General features: G+C 45.8%; 1 protein-coding gene across 1 annotated transcript in view; it reads left to right on the top strand.

The window, feature by feature from the left end:
- The window catches only part of LOC122152390 (glycerol-3-phosphate dehydrogenase, mitochondrial-like), a 50,635-nt gene that overhangs the window by 15,327 nt on the left and 20,514 nt on the right, over positions 1 to 14,794 (top strand). The window contains 1 exon segment of the mRNA XM_042784111.1: positions 14,567 to 14,731. Coding sequence (XP_042640045.1) covers positions 14,567 to 14,731 — 165 coding nt within the window.

Genomic DNA, 14,794 nt, shown 5'->3' with positions numbered 1-14,794 from the left:
ACTGTGCAAATAACTTCAAACCTATCTACATGATCTGGCTGCTGGTTGTGGCTCTTGCAGTGGGTTGGATGAGACCTGGATCAATTACTTTTTGTATCACCAGTAAAATTGGTTGCTCTGCAAAGGCAGCGTTCCTTGTAATTATAATCAAATAGTAGAGATTGCTTGAAGGCATGAATGGTGGCTGTTAAAATCCCTGTAAATAAAGGGTTAAAAAATTCATGAGAGGAAAAATGCTTTCATCGTGAGCTATTTAATCTGTTGTGTCAGGTAGTTTTAGGTATGTTTGTGTGTAGCGCTTGCACAAATTCCGTGTCTGAGTGGGAGAAAATAAAGCCGCTCTCCGCGAGTCTTTTGATGTTCAGTCAAAACAGAAGGATGGTTTAACAGACCCCGCGGCAGCCCTCTCGAAATAGCAGTTTTCGCGTTCAGAAGCGCTGCGGTGTATTCACGTTCGGGAAGAGTGCCACCCTTGTTTGCAGCGCAGGAACGGATGCGCCTGTTTGCCTCGCTCTGCGCGGCGGCGGGTCCCTCGCAGAGCCGTGCAGCCAGAGGGGCCGCAGTGGCTCGGCCAGGCAGAGGGGTTAACTCTGTCCCCCGGACTCGGCGCATACACGGGGCGGGCTGAAGCAAAGCTGGTGAAGGCTTAGTGGGCTTTGGGACAAGAACTTTGCTCGTCTGGAGTATTAGTGCCCGTTGATGTCCAGCTGTCTTGAGCTTTACCCAAACTGCCGTGTCTCGGGACTTTCAAACGTCATGCGGGTTACATCCTCAGACAGTATATAAAAACTACCCAACTTGTACAGATTCCGGATGCTGGAAGGTTCAGTGCTGAAGTCGGAGTGCCAGGGTATTCTGTCCTACCCGCGTTCTTGATGCGCTTGGGTAGGTGGGCACAGCTAGAGGGTGGAATATCTTTTCTTTGCAGCTGACAGGTAAGCTGTTACAGGATGTGTTTTTAATTAGACTGGTATTCCTCCTTCTCCAGTCCTCTTCTATTTCCCTTCCAAGACAGAAAGTTTGGTAAAACTTTCTTGGTAACAGGGCCACCTAGGTAATATCTAAATGTCAAATGTGTTCAGGGTAGGGCAAAAAGCCATCGAGTCCTTGCAGGCTTGGAGGAGCCCTCCAAAGAATAAATAGCTTAAATACTGATTTACTTCAGTAGTGGTACAGTTCTAGTTAGTTTTTACCTGAAAATATAGTTTCTGACCTTTTGGCAACCAGAAAGGTCTTCACACAAAATTGATTATAAAGGTGGTTCTTTTCCCTTTTTAGAACTGCATTTACACTATTCATCAGCTTATCAATAGGGGCTTTTGTGCTGGGAAGAAGTGGGAGGGACTCTTGAAACACACTGGACTGGGATGGTATTTATGAGGCTTCTGGCAAAAGCATATGTTCATAATTGCAAGTTGTCTCATGCTGAGCCCAGCAGAATGGAGAAAAAAAAATATATATATATGTGCGGAATATATACGTGTAGGTTTTTATTTAGGAGTAGGGTGAGATTTAAAGGGTGCACTTGATTTTTACTTATCTCTGATGGAGACTGCATCTTCTTGATCTTATTTTTGAGGTCTAGAGGAAACAAGAGGTTATTTAGAACCAAAATGTGTTTGGTTCTATGGATTATGTGGCATTTTTTTGTATACTGTAACAAGAGCTGCTGTAAATAGCATACCTAGAAGTGATTCAGATTTATTTTTGCATTATCATAAGCTATCCCTTAGACTGTTTTAAGGAATCCCAGGAGCAAGAACGAAGTGGTTCTCTTAACTGTAATTACACTTCTCTTAAGAGCACTATAACTTGAAATCTATTTATAATCTATTGAAGTTTTTTCTGATTAAATAAATAGTTTGGATGTATCATAGATATTTACTACTCCAGCATTGCAAAGATGTGCATTTACAAGATAGCCTTAAAATTAGTCTTCAAGTTTCTTGGGCGGATAATTATTTTAAAAAGTGTTGCAATAAATGTAAAAATTCAGTACCAAGATACCATGTGGTCTTTTAGTGGAAAACATCTGTGCAGCAATACAGTGCAGAATTCTGAAGGACGGAGATATGTCTCTGGTGGTTTGTTGTCTTCCCAAGCAATGGGAAACAAATCCACACTGCATATTGGAAACAAAGTGTAAAGTAGAAAAAAAGAAGAACAAAAAAGAATTGTACAAATTATTGAAGAGCGGCTTAATGGAGAAAGAGAATTGCGCAATCAGTCTGTTTATTCATACAAGTTTCATGAAGTCAGGTATCTGGCAGAGACTCTTAACTATTCTCCTTCAGAGGTAAAGCTGCAGTGCTGGCCAGACGTGGAATAATGGGGGGAGAGATACCAAAACAGACTTGAAATTTTGCTGCCAGTGAAACTACTCGTTCATGCTAGTGTATCTGGCCTTATTTTGCTTTCCTTATAAAACTACAGCTTAGCTATCTGCATTTTTATGCAGAATTTAAAGGAATGGTGTGTGGCAGTGAAAGAATTAAAAAACTCTCAGACCTCCACCAAAACTTAATTTCCTAGGAGAATAACGTGGTTCTGAAGGACTAAAGTATCAAATCTGTGAGTTCATAATACACATTTAGGCGCTTTGAGGCTGCACCTAATCCAGAATAAAAACTTTCCAACTACAATGTTAAATCAATTCTTAACATGCCAGATTTCGGAACGAAATTTTGTCTGTAGGGGCTCCTCTGTAGGTCGGCATATGGCCCATGGCGTAGATGGGCTCGTGTTGCATTGTAACACATCAATTATTTTATAGAGAGCAAATAACCTGCATTCCGTCCACAGTAAATTTAAGTGATAATGTTTCAGCAAGCACACTTTAGATCTTGTAAATAACTGTGCTTGAATTTTAATGATATACTTTCATGATATTCTTTCATGCCCTAAATCCGGAGGAATGGAGGACAAAAGGGAAAGGGAATTGAACTTAGAGAAGGGGATAAAATGATTGAATTAAACCCCTTTTAGTTCTTACAGAAAGATTAGTCGTGAAATAGAGCATTAAATAATGGTGAAGAAAAAATAATATATGTATGTATCTTAAAAGTAGGTCTCATCTTTAGCTTCTCTGGCCATCCCTTCTCTGTCTTCCCTAAATAATGAATAAATAAATTGGCCTTTTAAGAATGGAACGTCTTAACTGATTCTCTATGTGCAGTTAAAAGTAGTTTCATTTTGTTTTCTTGCTTTTCTCTGTTCCTGTCGCTGTCATACTTTCTTTGTATCTGTAGTTGTTAACAGCACCTACTAGCAGGATCTCGCTGTTTGGCATGTTGATCACCACCACCAAAGGGAGAATTAAAAGCATTCATTATGTAGGTTACTTTTTCATTTGATAAAACCACCTGTCCAGTTACGACTTACTGGTGGCAATGTTCTTTTGCAGAGGAAAGATCAGGAACGCTCTTTGTTTTGTTTTGTAATTGTTGATCAAACTGGTGGCATGTCAGATAATCCATTATTCATGAATATGTTGCGTTCTGAAATGTTGATGTGGTCTTCTTAATTACATTTTTAAAATTGTTTATACAGGCAGGGAAAAAAAAAAAAAAAAAAAGGTACATTATAAATGTTGGAAGTACCAGCAATAGCAAATCACAGACTTTACCAGAGGCTATTCTTGCTCTGTCGCAGCATCAGGAAACTAAAGCATATGTTGGATGTTAGCCTGGGTGTACACAATGTGTCCTATTTATTCAAGGTTTTCTTTGAAGCCACAACTTACAAGTTTGTTTCTTAGGGGTACATGTCAGACTTCATTTAGCATTTGTTGGTATTAGGATACTCCTGAATAGCAAAAAGGCAACATTTTGGGGGAAGGACGTGGCTGCTATCTGAGCAGTGATCTGTCAGTTCCACTTATGTAGCTCAAGGAAAACTGGAGAAGAGGCACTATGGAGATGCTGGGCTGAGATCTCGAGCTCATAGGCAGAATTATTTTAAAGCACTTTAAATGGAAGAATGAATCTCCATTTAAATTGTATATAGTTCATTATGTTAAGAAATAGGAAAAACGCTAAAGCAGAGATTCAACCGGCCAGAATATTTTAAGTGTTTAGAAATTCTAAGTGGCACAGTTCTTCTTAAGATGCATTATTTTTCTGTCTCTAGGTGCTTGCAGACTTTTTAGTTAACGTATTTTGCCTTGCAAGATGAGCCTTTAGGTGTGTAAGGAAAATGTGTGTTCCGGAATCAGTCATGAATTTAAAATTTTACGACTTTGTTGACCCTGCTCTTTGAATTTACTGCTAGTTTCTGAAAGCAGGAATTAACACATACTACTCCTGTGACTGTTTTGCCACATCAAGGTGGATGATTGTTTAATGTCTTGTTCTGCAAATTTCCAGTAGACTTGCTGGGATGCAAGTCATTGTTCCTTATTTTTTGCATTCTCAGTAGTTTTGAACATATTCTCCCCTGAAATATTTTAACATGGAGGTTATTTAAAGGTGGAAGAAGCAGCTTCGGCAGAGGATTTAGCTTTCCTTGTTTACAGCAAACCCCATGAGAAATCCTTCCCAGGCACACATGCACACACACAGACACACACACAAAAATCAATGCAAAAGAGTAGGGCATTCATTAAGCTGTCAGAAATGGAATAAATGCTTTTTTTATTTAGGCTCTTGTAGCTATTTTTCCTAGGATTTGAGTGTGTTCTGAATTACGAAAAGTTATAGCTTTATAATTCATATTTGACAAATTAATATTTTGAGAATGTTGAGCTGTAATAGGGGCATTACCCTATTACAGATGCAGACGACCGTACGACTCCCTCTTTCCCTTCTCCGGATATAAAAACTCTTTGACAGTTTGCCGCTAAAAAGGCCCTCTCTGGGCGAGGTACACGGCTGACCGTATTTCTTGCTGTTCCCACATCGCAGCTGGGTGGAGGAGGGAAGCCGTGCGGGCGCAGTAGCTGCAGGTGTGACGGAGGCTCTCCGCGCCCCGTTGCTCTCCAACCCCGTTTTGTCCCGCGTTCCGCGGAAGGCAGTTGCGTGCGGAGCCCCGGTGCAGGGGGGGGTGGGGGGGGCTGCCCCGGCTGGGACCCCCGCCCCAGGAGCTGCGGGGGCTCCACGTGCCCCAGCCGCTGGCCTTCTCCTCTCCTCTCCTCGCCGCTGCGAGCGCTCGCGGGGGAGGCCGAGGGGAGCACGAGCCGATCTAAACGGCGCTTCCTAATTCCCCGATAGCGCCCGCCGGGCCGCTGTGTGCTCGTGGTGCTTCCCACCGCGCGCTGGCTCGAGTCGCGCCGCGTTCCATCCGCCAGAGCTTTTGGTTCTGTTCGTTGTTTATTTTTTTTTTTATCATTTTCCAAAGGGATAAAATCAATAGCCTAAAACGGCTCGCGTCTTTAACCCGGTTTTGCCTCTGTCAAAGGGGGCGGCCGCACTGGTGGCCCCGCAGCGGCGGCCGCTTGCTCCGAACAAAAGGGACCGCGCGTCCGCAGCGCTCTTCTTCCTTTTGCTGGAGGCGTCCTTCCCAAAAGCATGCAGATGATAACTGCATCTCCTGCTGTACCTGTAACAATTTAATTGTGTAAGTCAGCCCAGTCAAGCATCCCCAGCTCATGACTGGGAGACATGAAATTCATTGTCATTATTGTCCCTGTCATTTTGGATCATTATATCCTGCTGCAGAATTTTCCTCACTCCAGTGCTTTCTTACCTCCAGGAAGCAGGGATTATGGCTGAGGTTGGGGTGGGGGCAGGACTGTGAACTACATTTACCTCAGGGGAGCCACAGATTAAATTGGCTTTGCTCTCTGACTTGCTGGATTCGTCTGTTTGTACGCTGTGGGTTTAAGGTTGGAAATGATGAATATTCTAGTGAATTCTGTGCCTCTCTCTTTTCTTTTTTTAATGCTCGTATAAGCAAAGGATGGGTTTTGTGTCCCTTAAGAAGTGAACGGGGAATAATTCTTCAGATCATGTTACCTAAAAGATTTAAGATTATTCCTGAGCAAAACGACATTATTTGCACATTGTGCCACAAACATCTGAGCTTTCCCCAGTGTGTCGTGGCTTTTAGGGGAAAGACTCCATCGAAGCATGTAACTCTGCTGTAATTTATATGTGTGCATTTTATGTGAACTTAATAGTCGGTCATTAGTTAATATACACTGTTCCATATTGTAGGGACGGTTATACACGTACGTTGAAGGAGAACGGATTATGGGGTGCCTGCACGCCTTGCTGCTCCTTCCCCCGCCGCGGGGGCTGTCCCTGTGCCGGTGGGCACACGGGGCCGGGGCAGCCGGCGAGGCGCCCGTTGCTCACCTTCCTCACCACGCTCCTCCTCTCCCATCAGCAGAGCTCACCTCGCCCAGCACCTCCCGGCCCGTTTCTGTATCCATCCACGTGCTGGGTTTCTCCAGCTTCAGGGGAGAATTATCTGTTCCCGCTGCTGCTGCTTGACTTCTGGGTTGGATGGGGTGGATGCCTCCGTCTGCTCGGTGCACCCCTCTGCAGCCCCGGCATGGCAGCCTGTCCCCCCGGTGACTTCTTGTCCCCCGGCTGGTCCCCCGGCTGGTCCCTCCAGCCCCGGCTGGTCCCCCGGCTGGTTTCTCTAACCCCGGCTGGTCCCTCGGCTGGTCCCTTGGCTGGTCCCTCGGCTGGTTTCTCTAACCCTGGCTGGTCCCCCGGCTGGTCCCTCCAGCCCCAGCTGGTCCCTCGGCTGGTCCCTCGGCTGGTCCCTCGGCTGGTCCCTCGGCTGGTCCCTCGGCTGGTCCCTCGGCTGGTCCCTCGGCTGGTCCCTCGGCTGGTCCCTCGGCTGGTCCCTCGGCTGGTCCCTCGGCTGGTCCCTCGGCTGGTCCCTCGGCTGGTCCCTCGGCTGGTCCCTCGGCTGGTCCCTCGGCTGGTCCCTCGGCTGGTTTCTCTAACCCCGGCTGGTCCCCCGGCTGGTCCCCCGGCTGGTCCCTCTAACCCCGGCTGGTCCCCCGGCTGGTCCCCCGGCTGGTCCCCCCGGCCCCGGCTGGTCCCCCGGCTGGTCCCCCCGGCTGGTCCCCCGGCTGGTCCCCCGGCTGGTCCCCCGGCTGGTCCCCGGCTGGTCCCTCGGCTGGTCCCTCGGCTGGTCCCTCTAACCCCAGCTGGTCCCCCGGCCCCGGCTGGTCCCCCGGCTGGTCCCCCCGGCCCCGGCTGGTCCCCGGCTGGTCCCTCCAGCCCCAGCTGGTCCCCCGGCTGGTTTCTCTAACACCAGCTGGTCCCTCCGGCCCCGGCTGGTCCCCCGGCTGGTTTCTCTAACCCTGGCTGGTCCCTCCGGCCCCGGCTGGTCCCCTGGCTGGTTTCTCTAACCTCAGTTGGTCCCTCCGGCCCCGGCTGGTCCCTGCAGGGTCCCTCCCGCAGCGGGGGTCAGCATCCCGCCTGCTCAACGCAACGCGCAGGAGGTGACAAATCGATCTCTGCTTCATTTAGGCTGGAAAAAAACAGCGGCTGCAGCGTGCAAAGCAAAGGTTGCCCCAAGTTTTGGGTGTTGGGGTGAGCGTTGGCAGCACCGGCCCCTGGCCCGGCCGCGGCAGGCCTGCCGTCACACTTGTTCACTGGGACATTGTAGTGCAGTTTCCATAAACTGACAGTGACAATGTTTAGTTTCGTTTTAACACTGGGCTTTTACTTACACTGACATCGCGATATGATTGTAGTGACAAGTTGAAGGCTGATACAAAAGAAGTGGGAAACAACAGCATTATAAAGCGGTAGCACAGAACAATAATTCCGAATTTTGTCTCTCACCTGATGTGCCTGGATGTTGTGGCGTATTTTTGTGTTCCCGTATGTTAGTTCAATACAAGTTTTAGCTTCTGTACCATAACTTGGCAGTAGACTTAATGAGACAGATATTCTCAGGGTATTGTTGGTTTTTTTTTTTTTTTTTTAATTTTTTATTTTTACAAAGCTTTTAGGGGCTTCCCATCTCTTACTTGTTGTTCATCTGTTTGTAACCCTCTGCATAAGTTGGAATGTATCATACTTTCATTTCCTAATCTTCATTGTGATCTGTTTGTTTTTATGCATACACTTAATCTGTTTGGTCAGAAGTTCCTCCATTCCTTTAATCTTGCCTCATGAAAATAGTCTTGAATTTCTGAGGTTCCCTAAGCTTGTCTCGTAAAACAGTGGTTCTGTGACCTCTTGGGTGGTCTCTGCAGCGCACTGTGTGTTAAGGTTTGATAAATGTAGCTGTTACTGGCAAACGGGCATTAGTGCATTCGGACCCTTGAGGAGCAGAACCTAAAAGTCAGGTGTTGGTGGATACCATCGCTCACAGGAACAGAGAAGTTTACTTCTTGTGGTCTAAGCTGGTGCTAAATGGAGGAAGCAAAAAATTCTTTAAAACAACTGCTACTGGATTATTTAAACTTGATGTGTCAAATCTGAGTTTGTTAGAATAAATTCAGCTGTGAGAAGGCCAAACTCAAGGCTTTCCTTTCCATTAAAGCTCCTACAGAGTGAGGGCTGAAGAGATCTACGTTTTATGGCAGATCTGAAAGAACTAAAATACGTGGCGTGTGTGCTTTTTTTTCCAGTGCAAAGCGCATATTTAGATACTTCCCACCTGGTCAGGCCGTATTTCAGCAGCACAGATAACACAGTGGAAAGCAGAACTGAAATGTACGTGATTTGTAGGGGAAGTATTAGCAGTCTGGTGTGATACTGCTGTGTTGTTACACGTGGGTGTGATGGAACTGATTTAACTGAGTCAGAACACTCTTCCCTCTGAAGCAGTCCAAGAACAAATGCGTGCATGCTACGTATCCTAGAAAGCCTGTTAGTTTTCAGCGAACTTTGACTTAGGTTTCATGTGATTCAGAGAGCAAGAATTACTTCAGGTCTGAGGGCATTTTTAATGACTTGTGACTCCCGAGTCAAATTTGATGTTTACCTCTGAACTTACTTACGTTTGGGGAAAAGAGCTTGCTGAGCTCTTTCCTGGAGAAGTCTGGAACAATTTTGAGTCACTCCAGCTGATTCATAATGCCTAAACTTGGTTATAACTGGTTTCCATATGTACAACAGATGTTGAGTTCCTCTTTTAATGCTTGTAATAAAACTGTTCATGCAATTAAGCACTTACTTAGAAATTAGAGGATGCGGGCAGTCTTGGTAACTTAGTTATGTATGGTGATATATAATTACCACTCATCAGCCTTAAACTTGGTACAGTTTAGGTAAGGTCTGTATATACACAAGAAAACTTTCATGCACATGAAATTATTTGATTTCATGCGTTGCTTTTCTTTACTACACACATGCAATTATCTAGTGTAAGGCTGTTGTAAGAGTGTAATGTATAGCTACAGAAATATACTTTTAAAATAACTTTTAGAATATCAGTGCTTTTGGGGACAATGGGTGTCATTATTGTGGTGATCCAGCAGTATTCCTGTCTTGATGCCGGGTGATAGGATTTTGGCCGTGTCCCACATCCAAGGGACAGCCTCATGAGTGGCAGTTAAGTATTCTAGTTAAATAAGCAGAGCTCACGGGTATCAGTAAAGGAGTAACAAACAAGCAAGAGATTAATTTGCAAGTATTTAGTGTGCCTTTGTCCCCTCAGCTTTTAAAAGAGAGCAAAAAACCACCACCTACTTATTGGTAAAACTGTGACCATACTGTGGGCCTAGTTGTCTCATTCAGGTATTTCTTTTAATGTATTTTTCCCTTCAAAAGAAGCCTGGTAGGTGGTTGTGTGGAAGGATTTGCCCTCTTGAGAAAGTTCATTCAGACTGTCATATAGCTGCTTGCATGGCTAATTTCCAACTCTCCATTAAACCTGACCTCCACAGCAATAACCAGATACACCTAATCAGAAAAGACTGTAATTTGAGGAAAGGTGAGGAGGCTTTCATGTCTGTTGCAGGGACCAACCTGTTCTTTAAAGCAATAAGTTTGCAAAACCACATATTACAGCTGTGCTGTTGCAGTGTGAGCCAGAGTGTATTTGGGGCAATTGCTGCAGCACTTGCGTGCATCGTTACGTGACTAATTGTCATGCAGCAGGTATGCTCAGTAACGAAGTGTTAGTTCTTAGCCTAAAAAGGTTAACGTGAACAAAAGTTACCCTCTCAGGATTAAAAGACCTTCCAGCTTCTTTAAAAAAAAAAAAATGCAGTCACTGGCTACTGTGTGCTGCTAATCTTCAACTGAATAGAGTCACAGAGGAGAAAGCAGGAACTAGTCTAAAAGCAATGGGTGTCAGAGTGTGACCCAGGACAGAATATACTAGAACTACCAGAGTGCCTTGTTAGCACTGTGGTTTTCACACAACTCTACTGAATCAGTCTCAAACAAATTTCTACAGTCTGTGGGCTTTGTTACCACTACTGGCTGTGTTTCAGCATTGATAAAAATAAAATTGAATGTACACTATGTGCACTCTGTGGGAGGATTCTTTTAGTGCCAACGGAAGCATTGTCTGTTCGTCTTTGAAGAAATACAACATTTGCTACTAAGGAATGAAATAGAATTTTCCTAAATTACACAAAAGAAAAAATTATAAACCAAATGGCATCACTGTTGGTCTTAACATGATGTAGGACACACTTACACAAAATGTCTTCACGCACTAAATGTCTTCAGCAGTATGCCTTCTAAGAATAAGGGCTTTTTAAGAGGATTCAGTGTTAATTTAATTAAAACACTTAGGCCAGTGTTTTGGCAAAAGTCAGGTTGACTTCCCTTAATACAAATTAAAGCATCACTCCGTTGGTACTATATTACAAGCAGATGACAGTAGTGAATAATGAAATGGATGATTTTTTCAGTTTTTTCCTGCGAGAAATAACTTAAAGGATTTAAACATCCTCTTGTTTTTGAGAGGTACGACGGGAGGAGTCGCAAAGGAAACTCGGCGTGTTCCATCAGTTGGCTCTTGGACGCTTCTTCCAAAGCCGCTGAGGTGGCACCTGTGGCAGCACCGCGGCTGCAGCCAGCTGACCACCGGCGCCTGGCTTACTCCTTTATGGAAAAGGATGCCAAATTATTTGGGCTTAGCTGTTCTGTTGTTATAAAACAACTTTTTGGCTTACAACATTTGGAAGGAAAAAAAAAAAAACAAAACGTGGCATCAAAGAGGGGTTACCTCCGGAAGCAAGGGTGAGTAATTGTGTTCTTTGTTTTGCTGTGGGGCACCAGCGGCTGCTGTGAAGGACAACGGGGCAGAGCTACCTTAAGGAGAGAAGCCAGGACCTGCCACAGAGGCTTTTGGCTACCTTGCCATTTATCACACAGCTACGCCTGGGGTTTCCCAGGGATCTTCGGGACACGGCGGTAGCGCTCGTGTCAAGAAAACTTTACACGTGTGTTCTGGAAGAAGTTCATCAAATCCCAGGGTGGAAGGGACCTCGGGGATCAGCTGGTCCAACCTTTCCGGGCACAGCCCGGTCTAGACAAGCCGGCCCAGCACCCTGCCCAGCTGAATCTTAAAAGGGTCCAGTGCTGGGGAATCCACCCCTGCCCTGGGGAGATTATTCCCGTGGCTGGTTGTTCTCGTGGTGAAACATCTTCCTCTTGTGTCAAGTCAGAATTTTCCTTGGAGTCACTTGTAGCCCATACCCCTTGCCTTTTCTCTGGGACTCTTTGTACCAAGGGAATCTCCAAGTTTGGAGGCTCTTTTATCTTGGGTTTGGAGGACCTCTGAATCTTACTTGGGGAGAAGAGCATTTAACTGAAAAGCTGAAAAGGTTGAGATGCAGGATCTTGGCTTTGCTTCATCTTTCTGTTTCTCTCTAGAGCGGTAAGGATCATCCAAGTACCAGGACACGTACCAATCTCTTTGAAATAAACATTCCTGATTCCAAACAAGCACATGCGTAAAAAGCTAGTTTTACTTTCATCAGCAGAAAATATGCTTTGTCAACTGTGAATGGTGCTGTCGTAAGGACTGATCTGGCTACAGTGCCTTTATAATGGGGGGTGTGCAGGGAGGAACAGCAGCCACTTCTTCAGACATCTAGAGGAAAAGAGAATTGCATATAAAGTGCAGGATTTTAATGTAATTGTCTGGGGGAACATGTACACATGTGAGTTGGAGGGCTTAAAAGAAAAAAAAAAAAGCTGTTTCTGAGTATAAAAACTATTGTAGTGACCCCATCTCTACCAAACTGTTGCAGTATTACTCTCCACAGATGATAAATTTCTGAGCCGGTAAGTCACTCTTCATTTCTTTCAAATCTAGACCTCTACAGATCTCTGCTGTTTATACTATGAAATACTCCAGGACTCCGCACTGTAGATCACATCCATCTGAAGCCAGTGGGTTTTTCTAGATGCGCAGTTAATCAGGAACTGGTTATTTCCCAGTCCTCTTCCTGCAAATACATTACATAGGCACTCAGTTCCTTTTGGACAGCCGAGAATTAAGTAATAGCAAGGGGTTTCTCGCATCAGAATAATGATGAGGGGAAAATGGATGAGAGTTTCAGAGAAAGCATGAAAATGTTGTCTTGGACACAGTGGTCCGAATCCTGAAATGCACTGAGCGTCTCCTCAGCTCACTCTGACATTCTGAGCGTCAGGAGTTTCAACAAAATGCTGAGCAGCTCTTGGATTCGGGGCTTAGTAAACAACTGTTACTTAAATGTTTGTTCTTTTTAGAAATTACACCTGTTTCCACATTATTTATTCTGCTGATTGGCTTCTCTGGATTGCTTTTGGTCTGGACAAATAAGTCACAAAACTGGGAAGAGGCAGGCTTGCAAAATTTAAACAGTCAGACTTGCCATAGACCAAAGCTAATATTGGCTGACACTGTAAATTGTGCTGCTTCTGTGTGATGAATCCACGCCCCGTGCTGGCCGGCGGAGACCAGTTGGTATCGGGTACCACGTTATGCGCCGATGGCGAGAACAAATAGATGGGGGGGGGGGGTCAAAAAGTAACTAAGGAAACCCTCTTAGCCCTGGGGGTCCCTCCTCCAATAAAAGCAGAAATCCTCCCGCACGGACAGGGTGCTTCAGGGTTTTGCTCATGCAGAGACGGCACTCGCGTGAGGGCGGAGGTTCTGGGTTGTGCTGGCTTTCCTGTGCTGCAGAGCCGAGCCTTGCAGTAGCCCGTGGGTCGGGGACCGCGGTGGAGAGGGATGTCTCCCGGCCCCTGGACGATAGGGGCTGTATTTGCTCGGTGTGGAAGCAGCTACTGTAAGGCAGCTTTGTCGCTGCTCTGTGTCTTTTTTTTTTTTTTTTTTCTGTCTAGTGCTCCCTCTGTGCGAGAGATGTACGTTCTCTCAACCCTGCGTTAAAATGTTAAGGCTTGAGGTAAACCTCATAAGGTCATCTTATCCATTCCCTGACACTGCTGCAGCATAAATGTTGATGCATTTATTTAATGATTCGCCTGCCGCTTCTGACAGATGGTTGTTTAGTCTTATGCATCTTGTGTGATGAAGCATCCCCAACTTTTCTTGACATCTTGCTCAGTTGTTTTGCTGTTCTTTTTTGCAGTTTATTCTAGGCATTGTTTGCTTGGTTGAATTGGAGTTACTGTTTGTTTCTTCATCGGTGCTTTATCATGTTACTGTTTCTGTACGCTTCGCATAACTTTTTTTCTTGTAGGTGAAGACTGATTGCACTGTATCGTCTCGGCTGTGTTAGAATGAGCAGTTTGGGGAGGGGAGGTGGTGCCTTCGAGGCCATTGATCCCATCTTTATAACTTTGCCCTTTTAGCTAGGAACAGATTATTTGTGCGGTGGTTCGAGATTGCACAGGCAGAATCAGAAGGACCAAACTTTACATAAACCATTTATACTAAACGTTAGGAATGCTGGCGACATAAATCAACTACAATATCTATTACAAATTTATCACTTTATCAGTATTATCTTTGATAGAAGTGGTCCAAACACGTGGGGAAGTGAACCGTACCTCAGGAAGTTTAGCCCTCTCGTAAATTAATTATTCAGGACACACAGAGCCTGGTCCCTTCAATGTATAGTAATTCTTTCTAGCCAGCATCCAGGACTTTAACTTCGGTGGCAATAATAAATAGGAAAAGTCTCAGGTGAAGCCAGTATTTCAAAGTAATTAATCATCTTCCCCTCATGGTCCCTCCACCTCTCTCTTGGTTTTCTTTAACGAGGGAATTTCAGTAATAAATCTTTAATGATATATGTTAAGAATCCTTCATTAATTCCTGTCTACTTATTTCTGGTTTTTTGGATGCTTTTATGTTGTATGTTGGGAAGTTAAGATGCGTGTGCAGGAAAACCCAGTTACAGAAAGCTGATGACTTGGCACGGTCCCCGAAAGGTTGTTTCTCGGATGTTGAATGGCCCATTTGCTAATCGGGAGCGTTGATTAATACCGGTTGGACTGTCAAAGGAACAGGGAGATCCCGTTACAGAGTTACAGCGCGGGGCGAGGTCCAGAAGCAAAGTGCTTTGTGCTCTCCTGAACCGGAGGTGAAGGAGGGCTAATCCTGCGCGGGGCGGCGCTGGGACGCAGCGCCGAGGGGGCCTGGCGAGGCGCGGGGGCCAGATGTGACGGATGGGGCCTGACAGCCGTCCGTACCGCCGGCGCGTGGCTGGGGGTGACCGGCGTCCCTCTCCCCGCTGCAGGACAGCACAACGACGCGCGGATGAACCTCGCCATCGCCCTCACCGCCGCCAGGTACGGCGCTGCCACCGCCAATTACGCTGAAGTGCTGCGCTTGCTGAAGACGACGGAGGCGGCCAGCGGGAAGGAGCGCGTCTGCGGGGTGCGCTGCAGGGACGTCCTCACAGGTACGTGCCTCGCCGGGCGGGCGGACGGACGGACGGACGGACGGGCTGTGCGCAGCGGGCTCG

Source organism: Tyto alba, unplaced genomic scaffold (genome assembly GCF_018691265.1).
Source record: "Tyto alba isolate M040663 unplaced genomic scaffold, T.alba_DEE_v4.0 Super-Scaffold_7, whole genome shotgun sequence".
NCBI classification, from domain to species: Eukaryota; Metazoa; Chordata; class Aves; order Strigiformes; family Tytonidae; genus Tyto; species Tyto alba.
This window is presented reverse-complemented; position numbering and strand designations above follow the sequence as displayed.